General features: G+C 29.6%; 4 protein-coding genes across 5 annotated transcripts; 2 read left to right on the forward strand and 2 right to left on the reverse strand.

The window, feature by feature from the left end:
* The first annotated feature begins 3094 nt into the window (after positions 1-3094).
* LOC117917064 (glucan endo-1,3-beta-glucosidase-like) lies at positions 3095-4621 on the forward strand. The gene is made up of 3 exons (XM_034833290.1): positions 3095-4147; positions 4237-4489; positions 4593-4621. The coding sequence occupies exons 1-3, from the start codon at positions 3095-3097 to the stop codon at positions 4619-4621; spliced, it is 1335 nt and encodes a 444-aa protein (XP_034689181.1).
* A 4070-nt stretch (positions 4622-8691) lies between these two features.
* Positions 8692-12709, forward strand: LOC117915819 (target of rapamycin complex subunit LST8-like). 2 transcript variants are annotated; one of them, XM_034831521.1, is made up of 11 exons: positions 8692-8815; positions 8957-9079; positions 9558-9659; positions 9751-9863; positions 10036-10105; positions 10950-11027; positions 11493-11609; positions 11750-11844; positions 11986-12065; positions 12248-12307; positions 12410-12709. In XM_034831521.1, the coding sequence occupies exons 2-11, from the start codon at positions 8972-8974 to the stop codon at positions 12535-12537; spliced, it is 951 nt and encodes a 316-aa protein (XP_034687412.1). In that variant the 5' UTR covers positions 8692-8815; positions 8957-8971; the 3' UTR covers positions 12538-12709. The 2 variants fall into 2 exon arrangements, with proteins under 2 accessions (XP_034687412.1, XP_034687411.1); XM_034831520.1 differs by lacking the exon at positions 8692-8815 and having other exon boundaries at positions 8822-9079.
* A 6976-nt stretch (positions 12710-19685) lies between these two features.
* LOC117917065 (RING-H2 finger protein ATL16-like) lies at positions 19686-20201 on the reverse strand. Its single transcript, XM_034833291.1, has one exon. The coding sequence runs from the start codon at positions 20199-20201 to the stop codon at positions 19686-19688; it is 516 nt and encodes a 171-aa protein (XP_034689182.1).
* Positions 20202-21303: 1102 nt separating this feature from the next.
* Positions 21304-21780, reverse strand: LOC117917066 (RING-H2 finger protein ATL56-like). The gene has a single exon (XM_034833292.1). The coding sequence runs from the start codon at positions 21778-21780 to the stop codon at positions 21304-21306; it is 477 nt and encodes a 158-aa protein (XP_034689183.1).
* Positions 21781-22137: the final 357 nt, after the last annotated feature.

Below are 22137 nucleotides of genomic sequence, written 5' to 3' on the forward strand. Positions count from 1 at the left end.
AATTTCGAAATCATTTCGAAATGACCCTCCAACTTGGTGCAGTTGTCTTCAAATGGCCATAACTTCTTCATTTTAGCTCCGATTTGCAAACCGTTTGAAGCATTGGACTCCTGACTTCCCAAGCTTCGAAACGATATATAGTATGTATATAATGGACTCCATAAAGTGCTCCAAATTTGTCCTCAAAGTCAGAGTATATAATGTCATCAGATTTTTGAGTTCTAAATTTCCATGCAGCTAAATCTTGCTTCATGCCTCATTTCCCACGCTTTCTTGCCTTCTTTTTTACTCCATAATGGTCATTTATCATCTTCCAACCTCATGATATCCTTGTTTTGCCTTTCCTTACGTTCAATGAGTCTTGACTCACTTATTTCCTCATTTAGCCCTTTCTTGATCTTTCAAAATCTAAAGTCATTCAATTTGCACAATTTTCTTCCCTTGAACCTGAGATAAATCTTCAAAGTATAGATTAAACTCATGGCTAGGGCTTTAGCATTGATTTAGGTCAAGTTGGGTGATTTGAATGTCCTTGGTGCACAAATCATATCGAATATGTGTTATTAGAGCACATATTTTGGCTCCAATCATTGAGTACCTTTTCATTCATTTGTACCTTAAAAAATTAAAATTTGTTTGTTTTGAAGCAATTCCAAGTACGAAAGGAGTACTAACTCATCATAAAGACTCACAAGCATATAATCTCTCGTTCTCTAAAGATACTTGAGTATATGCTTGACATCTACCAAAAGCTCTAATGAGGAAATGGACTAATATCCACTCATTATTCTTATAACAAAACAAATATTTAGTCCAATATGTAGCATCACATACTTAAAACTATCCATTGTAGAGGCATAGGATATCACCTTAATGCAATCTCTCTCCACAGATGTCTAAAGACATTGCTCTTGAACCTAAATGGTAATAAACTCTTCTTGGAGTTTTATATTATGTACTTAACCAAATGTTTATCAATGTAGGTGATATGATGCAATTTTCATATTCTTACAATTCTAAAGGACCTTAACCCTGAGAATATATTGCACCTTCCTCTAAATTTTCATCTAGAACTGAGTAAATTACCAAATTTTGACTAATGACAATATCCTTACATCATATCTAATGAATAGATTGTCATCTACCTACAAGATTTTAGAGCATTACCATACTTCTTTGTGTCTTCTTGTACACATAAGGCCCTTTGCTATGAAAATGTTTGGTTGTTGTATCTTATAAATGAGACACATTATAATAGATAAGAGTAGTCTAATGGATTTGAGCATGGCTATTGTTGAAAAGGTTTTCCATAGTTGAAACAAAGTTTCGAATTATAACCTTTAGCTACAATCTTAGTTACATAAAACTCAAGATTTTCATTTACTTTTTTGTCCCTCTTGTAGACCAACTTACACCTATGGGTTTTTGTCACACCCCAAAAGCCACTCTAAGGGCGTGACGGTCATTTCACACCTCAAACCCGAATGCTCAAAATGAAAAGGACACAAACATTCATCTTGTAACCGGATAGTTTCCAATAACTAAATTCATGTTCAAAATTGTAAAATAAAGAAATTCTGTAATCCTCAATTCTCAACTTTAATTTAAACTGAAATTAAATTTTAACATCTAAATAATGTCCAAAATAAAGTTTGAACCCAAATCCTAATAAAGAAAATTCCCCAGCCTAGCCATCATTCTTCGTTTGAATCGAGAGTCTTGAAAATTTGTTAACGAAGAGGAATGAACTCAAAGCCCAATTAAGGAAAATATTAATACAGTTTCATAGATAAAACATTTTCAACTATGATTGCAAATAAGAAATATAATGAATAACCATTTTCATAAGAACTTTTAGGTTCAAAAATGCTAATACATTCAAAACAATTATTAAGATGTCAAATCATAAATTTTTATTCTTAAAATTAATTAAGATTATTATTTTAATGGATATTTAGATGAATATGATTTATATTTTAGAATTCTAATAAGATAAATTTTATTTGAATGAATATATTAATTTTGTTTCAGTTACTTTATAATGTAAGGATCTAAATTTCAGAAAAAGATAATAATTAATTCATTTTTTATTCAAATTATATTTTTTAGTGTTATTTTTCCTTTATATATATATATATATATATATATTTATAGAGAATAAATTATTGGAAAATAGAATTAGTATGAAACAAAAATAGTATGTGTGTTGGGTATCTATTTCAATCTTGAAAATTTATAAATTTATTTCAAAACTTATTTCTTATCCAAACTAATTCTTATGCTGATTTGTTTTCTGCATAAACATTCTTTAAAAATTTTACATTTATTATTCAAAAAGGAAAATGGTAAAATATATATATAGAATTTAACCGACTAATTCAATTTTTCTTGATGATATTTTTATTAATCCATGACAAATTCGTTTCTCTGTTAAATTGTTAAAGGACAAGTAGATTTATTTTGAATTCAAGAATTAGTTGAAAATTTTAAAAGTCAATTTAATTTATTTTGAAATAAAAAGATAAAAGTTAAACAAATATAATAATAATCTTTTTTAACAAGAGGCACATAATAAATTAAAAATAAAAAATTCTAAAATATCTTAAATCTTAGAACAACTTGATATGCATTTAATTAGTAAAAAAGAAAAAAAAAATATGTTTTGATATTTCTCCTTTAAATTCCTTTTTAATACTCCCTTTGTCTCCAAATATATGCACCATAATATTAATTAAGTTATTACAAAAATTCCAAATTTTTATAGAATATTTTTAGAAAATTCTATAATAGGAAGGTGAAATCCGAGTCTCTTTTTGGACTGTTGTTCATCAAATTTATAAAATCAAATTATAAATTAAGTTTGTTACCAAGAGGACAAAAGCAAAAAAGGAAATTATTATCGTCCGAATTTAATGGTGGAAACCCTTATATAGAAATTCATGGAAACCAGGAATTGGACCGCAACAAAGAGATGGAGGATCTGCTTCTCTTACCAAAAAAGAATTACAAGTAAGTTATTGCATGCATGTGTGTATATATAGAGCCACGACATAGCCCTAACGTGTGTAGCTCTGAGAACCCTCCTCTTGCAACCATGGCGGCAAAACTACCGTCTCTCCTCCTCCTCCTCGTTCTCTTCCACAACTTGTCTGCCGTGTATTCAATTGGAGTCAACTACGGCACTGTCGCAGACAACCTGGCATCACCATCTGAAGTGGCGGCCTTTATCAAAGATAAAACCATCTTTGACAGAGTGAAGATCTTCGACACCAACCCCGATATCATCAACGCGTTCGCCAACACTGGCATTGGCTTGACTGTCACCGTCGTCAATTTGGATATCCCCAAACTCGTTCACCCCAACGAGGCTACTAACTGGGTCGCCACCAACATCGTCCCATTCTACCAAAAAACCAAAATCAACTACATCTGTGTTGGTAACGAGATCACCATGTCCGGCATTAGTGACCTCATCGTAAACCTCGTTCCGGCGATGAAGGCGATCCACGCGGCTCTACAAGCCGCTGGCATCAATGACATTAAGGTCACAACTCCTCACCCTTTCAGTATAATGGCCAGCTCCAGCCCACCCAGCTCTGGTAAATTTGCGATGGAATTCGAACAGAGCTTATTGATCCCGATGCTCCAATTTCACCGGGAAACCAACTCTCCGTTCACGGTGAACCCCTACCCCTACTTTGCATACTCTGGGGATCTCAGGAACTTCTTGTTGTTCGGTGAAAACGAGGGCGCACACGACCAGGCAACTGGGCTTACCTACACTAACATGTTCGATGCTATGGTCGACTCTGTTTACTCCGCCATGAAGAGCGCGGGTTTCGGCGACGTCAGCCTTGTTGTGGGCGAAACCGGGTGGTCGTCGGTGGGTGACCCCGGCAGAGGTATTGGGATGGAGGAAGCCAAACTTTATAACGCAAACCTCATCAAGCATATTACCTCCGGCAAAGGGACGCCACTGATGCCTGGAAAACCCTTGGAAACCTACATTTTCGCTTTGTTCAACGAGAACCAGAAACCGGGCCCTTCAGAGCAGAATTTTGGGCTGTTGAAACCCGACTTCAGTCCCGTCTACGAGTCGGGTTGTTTACGAGGAGGCCAGCAAGAGCAGGAATTTGAGACAGCCCAGGTGATTTTCAGTTGTAAAAATCCGTTCGCCTTGTGTATCATTACTTAATAAATGAATGGATTTTCATGAGGATTCAATTTGCTATGCAGCCTCTTGAAGGGGAGAAAACATGGTGCGTTCCTAAACGCGGCGCCCCCATTGCCTCGCTGCAGTTGAATTTAGACTTTGCATGCGCCACCGGTGTGGATTGCACAGCGATACAAAAGGGAGGGGATTGCTCCATCCCCTACAGCGTGTGGTCACATGCAAGCTACGCCATGAACAGTTACTATCAAAGCCATGGTCGCACCATGGAGAGCTGCGATTTCAAGAACACCGGAAGAGTCACCACTATCAACCCCAGTGAGTATTTCTCTCTTCTTTCCAACCTCAAAATTGAAAACTTTAGTGTGTTTTGTGCCCACAATGACCTGAAATTGTGGTTTTCAACTTGGATTAATTGCAGGTTATGCACAGTGTATCTACCTTTCTTGAGAGGAAGAATTGGCGGCACTTAGGGTGGTGGCTACAAATAATTATCATGGTTGTCGGTTTCATGTCTCCCGTGTCGTGTAGAGTATTAATAAGTGGGTTGTGTATAACCAATACTATTCAATAATTACCTAAATGCGGGGAGAATTGTGGATGATTTTAGATGTCCATCAATTGCAGTGCATGAAGTTATTTGAATGTCCTTCGATTCATCTATGATAAGGAATATACCTTACTTATTTCACTTGCGATTTATGTGCATGGTATCTCTACTTCCTAATTAGTATAAATTTTTTCTAATAAAACATATTATATAAAATAGTTTTTAAGTTATACATTATTATAATATTAGATTTTCTTACCAAATAAGAAAAGATAGACATTATGTTTCTATAAATATTTTAGATCATAAGAAGAAAAATCGTGAAATCGAATTTTAAGTGGATAAAGATGTGGGTAAAAATAGGAAAGATCCGTGAAATAAGTGGATCATGGTTTAAGGTGTAAATATAAAGACTATGAAAACATTATTGATCTATTTGATAACTGTTTTTTAAAACAGTTTTTAAAAACTATTTTATAAAATAAAAGTTTTTTTAAAAACTTAAAATATTTTTAATTTATTTTTAAAATAACTTTTTTGTCTAATGTTTTATTTTTAAATATTTTACATGTTTGTATAATTTTTTTAAAAAATAACCCTTAAAAAATAAATAAATAATTATAAAAAAACAAGTAAAAGATTTTTTTTTTGAAAACATCATATCTTTTATTCTTCAAAATTGAAAACACCATATTTTTTGCTTTTGAGAACATAAAACAGTTTTTGGTTGTCAAAATTGTTTTCCTTTTTTTTTTTTTTTCTAGAGAACAAAAAATTATTCTCAAAACAATTACCTAATATATGTTTCAATAATACAATAGTTATATCAAGGTTTTATCTTTTATAATATTTTTTATTATATAATAATAAAATTTTCTCTCATCAGGTATATTGGTTTAGTATCGTCAAAACCTTTGTACCAGTTGTTTTATCTTTATCTTCTTAAACTGATATTATTTACATTAAAGTTTGCAATAGTTGCATTGACACAACACCTCATATGAGCTCTTTGACCACAATTACAAGAATACAATTCGATGTCCATTCGCAACTCTAATTTTCTTTCTAGAAGACCAAGCAGCTGGTGGGGAATCTTAATTACTAGATAGGTAATTAAGTTAAGATCACGATTGATGTTCATCATTTAAAAATTATTAAATAGATTTAATATCATTCTTTTAATTATTAAGATTCTATATTTTTTAAAATTAATTATATCTTAAATTATTTTTCATATTCATGTTAAATAGGAATTGTTACAAATAAATAGTTAGTGGATAACGAATAATAAGATATATAATTAATCGGAGAAACGATAACAAGAGAGATGAAATACATAATTAAATCGATAAGTATAAATTACTATGAGTATGATAAGGTGTGTGTCAAGATCATTAAAAGATAGAAGATTGAGTTAATAAAATTTAATTTGTAGTGGAGATTGTGATAAATATTTCAAATTTTTAATTAATATTTTTATAAAAAAAATAATGCTGATTAAGAATTTGAGACATTTTGAAACAGCTTGGCCTAGAGATGGACAAAAATGGTTATTGTCCAACTCCGTGCCACATTTGAATAAATTAATGTCATGAAACTTCAAGCTTTAAAGTGCCACATCAGAAATTTAATTGTAATATCCGAAAAAAAAAAAAAAGATTCTCATTATTAGATGTTTCAAAATCAGGGTGTTCTTTGTCACACCTCCAACATCCTCATTATTAGATGTTTCAAAATCAGGGGTTTCTTTTAGAGGCCTGTTTGGTGACATTGATGTGAGGTAGGTATGACAATCATATGTATATATAGGCATAAATAGGTTGACGGATTTAAAATTTTAAAATTAGTGAAAAGCCATGAAACGTTAGAAGACACAAAGTTTTTGTTTTTTCCTATTTTTTGCTTTTCATCTTTTTATCATTATTTCTCGTTTGAAGGACTCAATCTATTTATTTATTTATTTATTATTAGTAAGTATTATTAATAGTTATATTGATAATACTATTTTGAGTCTTATTATTATTATTGTATGAGATTATCATTATTTTTATTACTTGCCATAATAATTATTGCAAATAGTTATTTTGTTATTAAAAACAATACAGATAATGTTTATATATATAAAGTGAATAATAAGAACATTAGAAGAAAAGAAATAAGAAAAATTAAGGTGAAACCATAAGAAAAAAAAATGGTAATTTTAGTTTTTTTTTTATAGTTAAATTGATTAAATATTCTTAAGAACAATTTATTAGAACTCATAGATTCTAGTAAATTATAAATCTTTTCTATCCTTTTAATGAATTATATAAATTAGAAGTCTTTTCTTCTTTTTTAAATTAATGAGTCTTTTTTCAAAAAGACTTAGAATAAAAGTCGTCTCTTTTGCAAATTTAAAATGTATTTACTTGGTTTAAAAATGATTATAATTTATTTAGGCTTGATATTTTCTCCTTTATTCAACGTGGGATATCACACTTATAAATAGATGTTAATTGATGATTTATATGAAAAATATGACTAGGGATGATAATGAGAGGTTTTTTTTAGTACATGCTACGTACTGCTCTAATAAGATGAATTTGAGATTAAAATAAATAGGTTAAGGATGAATTGGGTATTTTCTTTTAAACTTAAAGTGGGTTGGAGTATTGTCTTATCTTTATCATACTCTAATTATATAAATAATTCAATTAAAAATAATTTAAATTAAGTTTTTATGTTCTTATTTTAACACATATAAAATAAAAATAAAAATTATTTGTGATAAAATAAGCTATAAAAAAAATATTAGTTTAGTTGTTTATGAAATATACCTATTTTAAATGTAATTGTAAATTTTTAAAAATTAAAATTAAAATATTGACTTTAAATTCAATATTATGCATTAACTATTAAGACTATATATGAATTTTTATTAATAAAAAAAATGAAATAAAAAAATGAATGCATAGCATTCAATTCAATTTAAGGACAAGAATAATTGTATGTTATTATTTAATAAATATTGATTTATTTCCTTTTTTTAATATTGAATATTATTTTAAAGGGCAGAGACGACAAATTTTGATATGATTTCTCAATACAATACCAATTCAACATGTTTTTCACAAGTTTGGATTAAGTATAAACAAGTTTAAGTCAAATTTATGTCAACCTACATAACTCGTTAATGAATAGATAATTTTTTAGTCAACATACATAACATAAATTTTACTTGAATGACTCATTTAATAATCCGATTTTTAACCTAGTTTTATTTTAAAATTATTTAACCCGTATTTAACTTATTTCAAATTTATTTTTAAAGAAATAAGTTAATTGATTTATAAATATGCTTGAGATATGATTAAATAGGAGGATTTAATTATTAAATGGATTAAATATGTTACTTATATTTAATAATTAGATAGTATTTAGATTTATGTTTTTAACATGATTTATTGGGTCGAATTCAATTATATAATTAATCATATAGTAAAATACTTAACATTTGACAGGATATAACAACCAACCAACATAAATTGTAATCCATTAAAAACACTAACATACCATCGTTCTTTTATCATTTTTTCTTTTCTTTTTTATTTTTCTTTACTTTGACACTTCATAACAGAATATGAAAAATTGTAGCTTTTGCATGGAATTTTAAAATATTTGACTATATATTAAATCCTTCATCAAAGCGTAAACATGAAAAGCTAGAAACTCATCACAACAACTTACAATAAAAGATAAGAAATTTGGATTATTTTTTGTTCAGAAAATATTTTTTAGTTTTTTAGTTCTTTATTTTTTTATTTTCATGTTCTACGAGTAATTTTTATTTCTTTTTTTTTTTAATAAAATAAAATAAATTTTGTAAAATAATGCTTCAGATTGAGTTTCAAACATAATAAATAAAAAATAAAAAATACAAATTGGGGAAAATGAAAGGAAGTAAAGAAAAGAGGAGTTTCCTTCTAACGCCTTGATTCAAGTTGGGTTCAAGGAGTTCACCCGTTTGGGTCGTCAGCTAAACCCTAACCCCCGTTTGCCTACCCAGAAAATGCGAGAGTGCACCAAAAGTCAGAAAAAAAATAAAATATATTTAGGTCAAGAGACGTACTTTTTATTTTCAGCCATTCCTCATTCATTTTATTTTATTTTCTTTTCTTCTGTATTCAATGATCTTTTTGTGGCACCTGGAAGGATTTAATCACTCAGTTCTTTTGATGGAATGAGTATCTTCTCAGAATTAGGTGGCTGAAATGGCCCAACCATCAGTGATCCTCGCTACGGCCAGCTACGATCACACAATCAGGTTCTGGGAAGCCGAGAGTGGTCGGTGCTATAGGACTATTCAGTACCCAGAATCTGTGAGTCTTTTGTTTTTTGTTTTTTCGCTTCTATAATTATAATTTGGTGGTGTGTTGTTTGGTTCTGGGCATTTTGGTTTTTAATGGTCATGGAAAATTGTATTGGTTTGAGCTTCAAGGTATTGAAAAAAATTACTGGACATGTATGAAATCAGGAATAGTCAAAAGGGTTCTATAGAAAAATTGTTCAATAATTCTGACATTCGGTTTTAATCAAATTCAATAATCATCCTACTGGGTGGAAAATTATTTAGAATGTTCTTAGGCAACAGTGTTCAAACTGGATGGTTGGAACTCAAACAGGGGCAACAGGCCCTGTGGCCTAGTGGTATGATTCTCCTGGATATTAGTGGAGATCAAGGTTTGATTTTGGGGAAGGGAAAGGAGGGGAGGGGAAAGGAAGAAGCCTAGCTATTAGGGAGTCTGGGCCTTCAGGTAATTACATTCATGAAGTCTTATTGTGATCTTGAAAATGCAGAATGTCAATCGACTTGATATAACCCCAAATAAGAAGTACTTGGCTGCAGCTGGAAATCCCCACATTCGACTATTTGACATAAACTCCAGTGGCCACCAACCTGTATGTCTACCATTTCTTTTCTTACCTATTTTGTTTGTAAAGTAAATGTATTTAATTTCCCTTGGTAATCATCACTTTGTTTCAATGATAGATCATGAGCTATGATTCACATACCAACAATGTCACAGCAGTGGGGTTTCAATGTGATGGAAATTGGATGTATTCTGGTTCTGAAGACGGCACGGTAAAGATTTGGGATTTGAGGTAAGCAAGTAAGTTAGTAAGCAAAAATATTAGTCACTATGTAAGGTATTCCTTCCTAAATACTTGCAAGTTCTTTCTGGTTTATTTTCATTTAAAAAATTATTCACATGTGCCTTGTTATTTGCCCCTCATATATTTCTATGATCTTATTCTCACTTTAAGCTAATTTTAGGGCTCCAGGGTGTCAACGGGAATATGAAAGCCGTGCAGCTGTTAACACCGTTGTCCTGCATCCAAATCAGGTGATATTATATGACATTTTCCAATATCATTTAGCTTTCTTATAAATCAGTGATTGGTTTGTGGATGTTTGGAGATTAGATAATTAGCTAACTTTATTTTTGTCTGCTTATACCTAAATAAGAACAGACAGTAAGTGAGAGTTAGAAGCTTATAGAGCAGAGGGGGATTACGAATGAGAGGGTGATTAAGAAACAAATCTTAGGGTCTCTAAGGCCTATATGTACCTTGCTGGTATTGCTATGTGATATGAACATGGATGCCTTCAAATTTGTCTACTTGTGCTCTATAGCATGAGAATTGTTGGTAATTACTTCGATACTTTGACCTTGAATTTCATTCTTATAAAAAGTAATTTATACCAAGGGAAGATAAAATATTCTAATACTTTAATTTAATAAACTAACAGAAATAAGATATAAACTGCTGATAATAGCCTTACAAATTTTTCATTTGTAATTGTGTTAATGGGATTTGGTTAAAGAAGTAGAATGGCAATCCCATCTTATCTTTGGAGTCATAGGACCTAAAAAGAAGATGCAATGATCTTTTGCTAAATTCCCTATATGCTTTGGATTGCCCTTTAGGCACCCTTTTCTCTTTATATATTTTTTCTGTGTTTATCTATCAAAAAAAAAAAAAAAAAATTGATCTTTTGCTAAATTTTGTCCATGTAGATTACTATAGTTTAATTTCTTTGATGGCTAGAACATAGCCATAAGCTCATGTTTCCCTTTTTTTGTTTTCATTTTCTGGCCAAAATCAAATTACATACTATAATGTCTCATTTTGATAATTTATCTGTTGAAGTTATTCATTATCCAACTTTTTGCATGTGTTGTGCAGACAGAACTAATATCTGGAGACCAAAATGGAAATATTCGAGTTTGGGATTTGATAGCAAATTCATGCAGCTGTGAATTGGTATTTGTTGAGTTAATTCTGAATATTATTACATGTGTAGAACTTCAGTTTCGTATTGGTCTTATGAAATTTCATTGAAGAATCAAATTCTTATGGACACTTCTATTAAATTTTAGTTATTGAAGATTATGTGGAGAAAATCCACCAAATAAATAGATAAAAACAGACCTATATAACATCTTAGCAAGCTCTGATATCTCATTCAGTAGAAAACAGTATAAAAGTTCCTGAAACTGTTGTGGTTCTATGTGAGATTTTCACAATGAAGGAACAAACTTTTCTAGTACACTACATTCTTCCATTTTCATTAAACCTTATTTTATTACTTTGTGTCATTCTTCTAATGGGTCAGCACATGAATATGTACTTTGTTTTTTCATTACTAACGTCTCTAAGGACCACCAAGTAACTATGCAAAGGAAATAATTTTTCATTCTTTATTTAAGTTTTACAGTTTAAATTCAGGTACCAGAAGAAGATACAGCTGTGCGCTCTCTAACTGTAATGTGGGATGGGAGCTTGGTTGTGGCTGCAAATAATCGTGGAACATGCTATGTCTGGCGCTTGCTGCGAGGGACCCAGGTCTTGCTCTTATAAAGGATGTTTTTCTCTTATGATTGTTTTGAATTCTCTATAACTGATCGACTCCTTGTTTAGTTTGATGATATATAATTTTGTTCTTGATGATTTTCATATAACAGAACACCCTTTTCCTGCTGCAGACTATGACCAATTTTGAGCCGCTTCATAAACTTCAAGCACACAGTGGCTACATTCTTAAGTGTTTGCTCTCACCTGAGCTCTGTGACCCTCAACGGTATGGTCACTACCCCCCCACCCCCACCCCCTTTTTTTCCCCTGGAGAAGAAAGTTCTCTTCTCTGATTAATTCCAATTTGTACTCTGGGCTTTGTAACTGAACCACTGAATTTGATCTAATGTTATATATTTTGTTCTAGATATCTGGCTACAGCATCATCTGATCATACTGTTAAGATATGGAATGTGGATGGTTTCACCTTAGAGAAAACTCTAATTGGTAATTTAAATCAACATCCTTTTAAAGCCTCATCCTCATTTTCCATTTATTTATTTCTTTGATTCTTTCTTTTCCCCTGCGGTGGTGAGCGAGGTTGGCTTTAGACTTATCTCTGAAAGATCAGAGTGGTTTCTTTCAATTGCTCTGACTTATAATTCCTTAATGTCATTTATATTAACCAGGACACCAACGGTGGGTTTGGGACTGTGTCTTTTCTGCTAATGGTGAATATCTAATCACAGGTACTGATCACTTATTCAATACATCTGTTGCCAATTGAATATAAGATAATTAACCACCCTGCCGCCTCATTCGTTTCATCTATTTGCCATTGTCCTTTGCAGCTTCCTCGGATACAACGGCCAGACTTTGGACACTGTCAACTGCAGAAGCCATCCGAGTGTTCAATGGGCACCACAAAGCAACAGTGTGTTGTGCCCTCAACGATGGCCCTGAATATTTGTCTTCTTGAACCCGTATCTCATATACAAACGTTGAATAGTGTGGAAAGAGCTGTTTATTTCTTGCCTTGTATTATCATGGAAAGAAGGGGCAAAGCCTTGCCCTACTGCTTAATACTGCTTTGCAAACATAATGATTATTCAGTATTTTTGCATTTTTTGACATGAATTCTATACCTTTTAGTTGTTAAATCCTCCAAGCATGATACACCCACTGCACTTCACCACCCCCTCATCACCATTCTTCCCATACCCAAAGCTTTGTGAGGCTTCCCTCAGTGTCTCCCCTATTCTTTTCATGGCCGCATGTGCTCTTTTAAGTCTAGCAAGCATACCATCAGGGGGGGAGAATGAGACTAGAAATTCTGGGCGTTCATGGTTTTGAGATGGAGAAGACAGAATCAATAGTGAATTAGTGGGTGTGTTTTTTGGATTTGGATTTAGGCAGCTAATGTGTGATATGTAGTAGGACAAAATTTAATCTTTTACAATATGCCATGTGCTCAAATTAATTTAATTATAGACCTTAAAAAAATAATGCATTTATGATTAATTTAAATTTTGATTAATTAAAAGTTGTCCTATGGTAGAAATTTGTTAAAATAATGTCATGTATAGTCCCACAAAAGAAAAACCAACTTATCTTCCATTTAAATAATGAAAATATATATTTTGATATTAAAATATGATTGTTGGGATAAATAAATCACAAGTTTGATAATTGAAAAAATAATTATCAATTCTTGTTAATAAATAAATTTGAGATTGCTAAATATATTTTTTTAAATTTTCTTAAATATTATTTTTAGGATAATATTAAAAAAAGGTTAAAATTATGAAATGGTTTTCAAAACTCCTTTAATAATAAAATTTATAAAGAATATGAAATATAAAAAAAAAAATGGTGCTTCTAACCGTAGTAAATTGAGTTACTTTTGAAGCAACGTGAAAAGCTCTTAAGGAGATTCAAAATTATTTCAAAAGCCAGATTTCAATAAATTTTTAATTTCTTCAAAGTATTTTTAAATTATCAAGACCTTCAAAGCCTTAAAATCGAAATCTATTACAAAAAATCTCTTTTATTTGATATCAAGTTACTCAAAACCTAGACAGCATTGTTTAAGTCAACCTTCGGCCCAAGTCATACTAAAACTCAAATCATATCATGGCTAAAATCAAGTTAAGACCTAAGTAACTCCAAGATATAAGTCCAAGGCCTAAGTCTCTATATCCATGAAGGTCCAAATCAAGCCAAGATGCAAACACACCTAAGTCCAAATTAAGTCAAGGTCAATAAAGATAAGATTTAAGTTAAGACAAAGTTCAAATTAAAATCTAAATTAAATACAAACTCCTTTAAAATAAACTTTCTCTTACCATCAATGACAACTACAAAAGAATGTACAAAATAGATATTATACCTACACATTTCTTCAAATTAATAAATATTCCATTTGATCAAGTATAATCTTTCTTAAAAAAAGATCTGTATATAATCTTTTTAACAATTAAGTATTATAATTTTGTTATTCGATAAAATTAAAATATTAATAATTTACATTCCATCCTTATCACACCCGTTAATAAGATTTGATATATGTTAATAAAAATAAATAAATGAGAGGATGAAATATTTTGTGTTTTTAATCATTTATAACATAATTTTAGTTAATTTTGTCATCTCATTATTAAATTGTAATCTAATAACTTTTTTAGTTCAATAACTCGTGATAATTTGAAGAAAATAAAATCTAGTTTTCCATAATTAATATTTGAAATGTCAACTTTTTATTTTAAATTATCTATTATAACTCTGGAATAATTTTTTTTCCTCTAAATACTTGTATATTGGGATTTATATTTTATACTAAAAAACTTATTACAATATATAAGTTTACTTAAATTGAGCTAAAATAGAAAAATGATGATATACTTTTTAAAACAATAAAAATAAAATTATTAAGATTTTAGTTTTTAAAAGATATAATGATTTATTTAATTTAAAATTGATTTTTACACCAAAATAAAAGAAATTATTTCAATTCTTAACAACCTTGATCTTTGAACTGAGAAACTTTTATATAAAAGTTTGAATTTATTTTATTTAAATTTTTTTTTTTAGAAAATTTAAAATTTAAGGTAGTAATTTTTTTTTAATATCTCAAAATTTAAATAATTTGATATGCATAAATTTTCTGATTTTAAAAATAGAAAATGGAAAGTATGCCCAATTTATTGATTTTAATTTTTTTTTAAAAAAAATAGAAAGTCGCCATCTTTGAGGATTTTTCTCAATAGTACGGTAATTTAAAAAAGTTATGCTTGAATTACTATAGTAGAAGAAGTTATTACAAATATACGGTAGTTTTTGCCACCTAGGAAAGAGGATTTGCCACTTAGGAGAGAGGAGAGAGGTTCAGCGGATAATTTTTTTTTTAAACCAAAATCATCTTCAAGGGAAATCGTCTTTTCAAAAAACGAGTTCCATGAAAAAAAATAGTATTTAAAAAAATTCTCGAATACAAAGGAACTCGTCTCTTCAAGAGACGAGTTCCATGAAAAAAAATATATATATATAAAAAAAAAAAAAAAATTCCTCAAGGTATATATTTTAAAAAAAATTCCTTAAAAAAAAAAAAAAATTCCACAAGGGAAATTCAAGAGACGAGTTTCCCATGGGAAAATTTTTTTTTTTAATATTTTTTTTTAAAAAAATTCCCAAATTAAAAAAAAAATATAATTCCACAAGGGGAACTCGTCTCTTCAAGAGACGAGTTTCCCATTGGGAAAAATTTTTTTTTTTAAAAAAATTCCTAAATGAAAAAAAAAAAAAAAAAAAAAAAAAACAATTCCACAAGGGAACTCGTCTCTTCAAGAGACGAGTTTCCCATGAGAAAAATTTTTTTTTTTTAAATATTTTTTTAAAAAAAAATTCCCAAATTAAAAAAAAAAAAAAAAAAAAAAAAAAAAAAAAACAATTCTACAAGGGGAACTCGTCTCTTCAAGAGACGAGTTCCCCATGGGATAATTTTTTTTTTTAAATTTTTTTTTTTTAAAAATTCCTAAATAAAAAAAAAAAAAAAAAAAAAAAAAAAAAAAAAAAACAATCTCTTCAAGAGACGAGTTTCCATTGGGAAAAAAAATTTTTTTTAAAAAAATTCCTAAATGAAAAAAAAAAAAAAACAATTCCACAAGGGAACTCGTCTCTTCAAGAGACGAGTTTCCCATGGGAAATTTTTTTTTTTTAAATATTTTTTTAAAAAAAATTCCCAAATTAAAAAAAAAAAAAAAAACAATTCCACAAGGGGAACTCGTCTCTTCACCATGGGAAATTTTTTTTTTTTTTAAATTCCTAAATTAAAAATAAATAATAAAAAAATAAAATAAATAAAACAATTCCACAAGGGAACTCGTCTCTTTGAAGAGACGAGTTCCCCATGGGAAAAATTTTTTTTTTTAAATATTTAAAAAAAAATCCCAAATTAAAAAAAAAAAAAAAAAAAATTCCACAAGGGGAACTCGTCTCTTCAAGAGACGAGTTTCCCATGGAAATTTTTTTTTTTTTTAAAAAACTATTTTAAAAAAAAAAATAAAAATAAAAATAAAAATAAAAATAAAAAAAACAATTCTACAAGGGGAACTCGTCTTTTCAAGAGACGAGTTCCCCATGGGAAATTTTTTTTTTTAAATATTTTTTTTTTAAAATTCCTAAATTTAAAAAAAAAAAAAAATTCCCAAATTAAGGAAAAAAAAAAAAAAAACAAACAATTCCATAAGGGAACTCGTCTCTTCAAGAGACGAGTTCCCATGGGAAATTTTTTATTTTTTTTTAAATATTTTTTTAAAAAAATTCCCAAATTAAAAAAAAAAAAAAAAAAAACAAACAAACAAACAATTCCATAAGGGGAAGAGACGAGTTCCCCATGGGAAATTTTTTTTTTTTTTAAACAAAATTCCTAAATTAAAAAAAAAAAAAAAAAAAAAAAAAAAAAAAAAACAATTCCATAAGGGGAACTCGTCTCTTCCATGGGAAATTTTTTTTTTTTTTTTAATTTGGGAATTTTTTTATAAAAAAAATATTAAAAAATTTTTTTTTCCCATGGAACTCGCTCTTTCTTCTCTTCAAGAGACAAATTCCTTTGTGGAATTGTTTTTTTTTTTTTTTTTTTAATTTGGAAATTTTTTTATAATTTTTTTTTTTAATTTGGGTATTTTTAAAAAAAAATTAAAAAAAAAAATTTCCCATGGGAACTCCTTAGTTCCCTTGTGGAATTGTTTTTTTTTTTTTTTTTTTTTTTTTTTTTTTTTTTTTTTAATTTGGGAATTTTTTTATAAAAAACAAAATTTTTTTTTAAAATTTTTTTTTTCCATGGGAACTCAAGAGACGAGTTCCCTTGAAGAATTGTTTTTTTTTTTTTTTTCTTTTTTTAATTTGGGTATTTTTTTAAAAAAAATTAAGAGACGAGTTCCCTTGTAGAATTGTTTTTTTTTTTTTTTTTTTTTTTTTTTTAATTTGGGAATTTTTTTATAAAAAAATATTTAAAAAAAAAAAATTTTCCCATGGGAACTCGTCTCTTGAAGAGACGAGTTCCCTTGAAGAATTGTTTTTTTTTTTTTATTTAATTTGGGTATTTAAAAAAAAAAAAAATTTTAAAATTTTTTTTTCCATGGGAACTCATCTCTTGAAGAGACGAGTTCCCTTGTGGAATTGTTTTTTTTTTTTTTTTTTTTTTAGTTTGGGAATTTTTTTATAAAAAAATAAAAAAAAATTTTCCCATGGGAACTCGTCTCTTGAAGAATTTTTTTTTTTAATTTGGGTATTTAAAAATTAAAAAAAAAAATTCCCATGGGAACTCGTCTCTTCACTTGTGGAATTGGTTTTTTTTTTTTTTTTTTTTTTTATTTGGGAACTTTTTTATATAAAAAAATATTAAAAAAAAAAATTCCTATGGGAACTCGTCTCTTCGTCTCTTGAAGAGACGAGTTCCCTTGTAGAATTGTTTTTTATTTTTATTTTTAATTTGAGAATTTTTTTTAAAAAAATATATTTTTTTTTCCATGGGAACTCGTCTCTTCAACAGACGAGTTCCCATGAGGAATTGTTGTTTTTTTAAAAAAAAAATAATAATTTGGGAATTTTAAAAAAAAAATATTTTTTTTTCAAGGAACTCGTCTCTTCAAAAGACGAGTTCCCTTGTAAATGGGGAATTTTTTTAAATACTAATTTTTTTTCATGGAACTCGTCTTTTGAAAAGACGATTTCCCTTAAAGATGATTTTGGTTTAAAAAAAAAATTATCCGCTGAACCTCTCTCCTCTCTCCTCTCTCCTAATTGGCAAATCCTCTTTCCTAGGTGGCAAAAACTACCGTATATTTGTAATAACTTCTTCTACTACAGTAATTTAAGCATAACTTTTTTAAATTACCGTACTATTTGTAATAACTTCTTCTACTACAGTAATTTAAGCATAACTTTTTTAAATTACCGTACTATTGAGAAAAATCCCCATCTTTGACATCTTACAGTCATATGCCACACTCACTGCACCTTGCCACTCCTTCATCACCTTCTTTTCGTCATACACAAAACTTTGTGATGCTTCCATCAAATTTTCCTCTGATATTTTCTCGGCAATATGTCGTATCACCTGATGGGAACTGCCACTATTTTGTGGCTGATACCTTGGTATTCCAAGTTCAGTATCTGGGGCATCGTTAGCTTGAGATTCATCCATCATTCTTCTGCAACAGAAGTACATGGAGATGAAGGTGGAGCCTATCAGGTCTACGACAAGGAAAACACCCAAACTTTAACAAATAATTTTATTTATATTTGAAATTATATTAAATATTTTCTCTTTCTTTCTCATTTGTTAATTTTACTTACTCCTTTAATTTAAAATAAGATTAGTATTTGATGAATTTCAAAGGTGATTGGAATTACTTATGAAAATAAAATAAAACAAAATTTTATTTTTTTCCTTTTTTTTGTATTCTTTTTAATAAATGAGAAATGAAATGCAAATCAACATTTTTTAATAAAATATATAATTTATATATTAAAAAAATTAACTTTTTAGTATAAGGATATGTAACACATGAAGGATGATGGTATATTCAGATGGAAGATAATACAATTTTGTGCCACGGCCGTATCATAACTCATGCCACTATTCCACGTCCAATCCCATGATGCAGGATGCACGTCATGGTTCATGTGATGAACGTAGGACAAGGATACATTTAGACCAAAGGGGATGAACCATCCCACACGTGTGCCAATGAGAACATGTAGAGAAAAAACCTTATTGTTTTTTTTTTTTAAAAAAAGTTAAGATATTTGAAATTGTAAAGTAGGACAAGGATACATTTAGACCAAAGGGGATGAACCAAGGCACACGTGTGCCAATGAGAACATGTAGAGAAAAAACCTTATTGTTTTTTTTTTTTAAAAAAGTTAAGATATTTGAAATTGTTTTTAGAAATAGTTTCTTTATTTTTAAAACTAGAATATAATTTTATAACTCAGGAAATATGTTTCATAAATTTTTGACAAAATATAGTATTTTGAGAATCTTTTTTCAAAATAAGTTACTTTCTACAACAAATTTAAGATATTTTAATTATTTTTTAAAGTATTTTAAATAATAATTAAAAATATGAAGAATATTTTAAGAATTTTTACATTATACATCAATATACTATAACTTAATGAAAAATAAATCAAGAAAACTATTTTATATATTTAAATTCTCAAAAATTTTGTTTCTAAAAACAATGAAAAATTATTTTAAAAAACATTACTATATAACAATCATTAAAAATAGCATTTTCTTTTAATTATTTCTTTTTTATAACTAAAGATGGCTATCCCTTGGATAGGAAGATGAGAACCATAGCTTCAGTTGCATAAATATCACGGTAGGTGTTGTATTTAGGAAAATTTGCTTTCCAATAGAAATATAAATAACATTTAGAAATTACGTAACACACATGAAAAGGCCAACAATGATACCAAATGCAAAGTATATACAATCCATGCCCTCACAAACCCAAAAATTAAAAAATTAAAACAGGAAACCCTAGTCAAGATTTGGTACAGTATCTTTAACACGAAGACGGCATATGGGGCAGACCCTTTTCTTCATCAACCATAAGCCTACACATGCTTATGGAAGACATGGCTGCATTCAGGAAGAACCCTACATATCTCTCCATCTTTAATGTCTTCCAAGCATATCACACATTCATCGTTGCCCTTCATTCCACCTTCCTCAGCCCTACTTTTATCAAACACAAAGCTTGGCGCTACTTCCATCAACTTCTCCTCTACAGATCTTTGCCTAATATCATCATGTGTTCTCGGACTAAAATCATGAGAAGGGGGGCGATGATCATGATCAAGATTTGTAGCTCCGATTTCGATATCCGGCTCTGGAGTGTGATGATCATCTCTCCTTCTGAAGAAACGTTTGAGACAACCGCAGAGGGTGAGGACAACCAAAAAGATGAACAGTGGGGCAGTGAATATAGAAAAGAAGCCAATGAGTACTGAAGCAATAACATCAGCATTAGGAAGAGGAGGGAGAGGGGTAGGGGGAAGGGGTGGGGGTGGGGGTGGGGGTGGGGGTGATGGTAGTTGTGGGAGAGGATGAGAAGCTAGGGGGAGGTCCATGGATTTTGAGATATAGATTAAAAGATAAGGGCTGATGGTATGGAATACAAATCGCTTATATTTTCCTAATCATTGGAGTGCACACCAAGCTGCATTTCCATTATCCTAATTAGATAAGGAATGAGCAAGAGAATTTGAGATGCCCATCTTGTGTTGTGTCCTTTTACCATCCTACTTACTATTTTTATGTTGTAAGAACAACTTTAAAAAATAAAAAATTCTATTCTAAAATAATAATAATATTAAAGATTTTTAAGCAAATATAATGCATTTAGTAAATAAAAAATAAAAAAATCTATAACTTGAAAATTATTATGAGAATAGATTTACTTTGTGCATTTATTTTGAATAAATATTTTTGCAAAATCATATGTTAAAACAAAATTAAATAAGTAATTTCCCGGTATAATATTAATAATTTGGAGAAAAAAGCAAGAAAATTAAAATCCTTTTTTAATCATAAATGGCATTCTTTGAATGTTGTCTTCTCAAACACACCTCATAAAAAAAAGGATGAGTTTTTGGGTGCAAAGAAAAATATTTCTTTTGTGGATTACGTATTGAAACTGGTTGATCATAACTCCGATTTCTTGTGTAACTATTATTATACCAAGTATAGCAAGATAGACATACATGTGGTTGGAAGTTTGAATTCTATTTCCATCCTCAGGTCTGAGAGAAGTTGGGTTTTTAATGACTTAAAATTCCAAAGGAAAATGTATTTTTATTTCTTTTGTTCTTGAAAAATTAAGAAAATTTTCTTTTTGGAATATTGTTTCTCAACTGATATTAAATATAGTAATCCTCTGTAATTCAGTTTAATCTTATGGACATAAGCATAATTTTCTGAGATAAAGAGAAAACAATAAAAGAAAAACATAAATTGAATTTTGAAATAACGAGGAGATAAAAATAAAAATAAAAAGGAAGAAAAGTATTAAAAAAATCCAGTATTATATACCAACAAAATTTCAAACATCTAATTAGATACAAAAGAACACATACAATGACTTATGGACTGATGATTGTATTTAAATGAAAACTAGAGCCAATCCAGAAATTCATAATCCAAGCCTGATCAATATCTGTCAAGAGGAGAGAGTCACACAGGCAGCCTTCGGACAAAGACGGCAGTGAAGGCACGGCAGATAGGGCAGGAATTGCTCTGCATCAGCCATGAGACTACGCATTCTTCATGGAAGACATGGTGGCATTCGGGAAGAGCCCTACATACGTCTCCATCTTTAAAGTCTTCCAAGCAGATGACACATCCAGTATTAATACTGCTGGACTTTTCTCCACTTTCACAGCCTTTAATGCCCTTAGTTTGATCATACACAAAACCATCTGATGCTTCCATCACCAGCTCCTTTATTCCTTGCATAAACTCGCGTAATCTTTCAGAGTGATGGGAACGGAGCTGAAAAAGATCATCACGATAGTGATCAGTATCTGGAGCATCTGCAGCAGTTTCATGATCATTGTATCCAATTCTGAATATTCTGGTGATGCAAGCACAGATGAGGACCAGGAAGACGATGAGTGGGATAGCGGACATGTTCAAGATGCGAAAAACCATCGTATGATCGGTGGAAAGAAAAGGAGGGAAAGGGTGAGGGAGAGATGGGAGTGATGGAAAGGGTTGAGAAGCCGGGACATCCATGGGTCTCTGTATCCGATGGACATGGATCAATGAATATATATATATATATATATATAGTCTAAAGAGTTCCTATATTATGAGACTTGCATTCCTCTCATAATCCTAACTGTACTATGAATCAAATTATGGGAACTTTCCAAAAATACCACAGTTTTTATTATTTTAGGATATGGAATCCATGTTTTATTATTTTATTCCTAATATAAAATTATGAAAATTAAATTTATTAGTAATACTTTTTAAATATATAAAATAAATAAATAAATAATAAAA

The sequence above is a fragment of the Vitis riparia genome, chromosome 6, assembly GCF_004353265.1.
Source record: "Vitis riparia cultivar Riparia Gloire de Montpellier isolate 1030 chromosome 6, EGFV_Vit.rip_1.0, whole genome shotgun sequence".
NCBI classification, from domain to species: domain Eukaryota; kingdom Viridiplantae; phylum Streptophyta; class Magnoliopsida; order Vitales; family Vitaceae; genus Vitis; species Vitis riparia.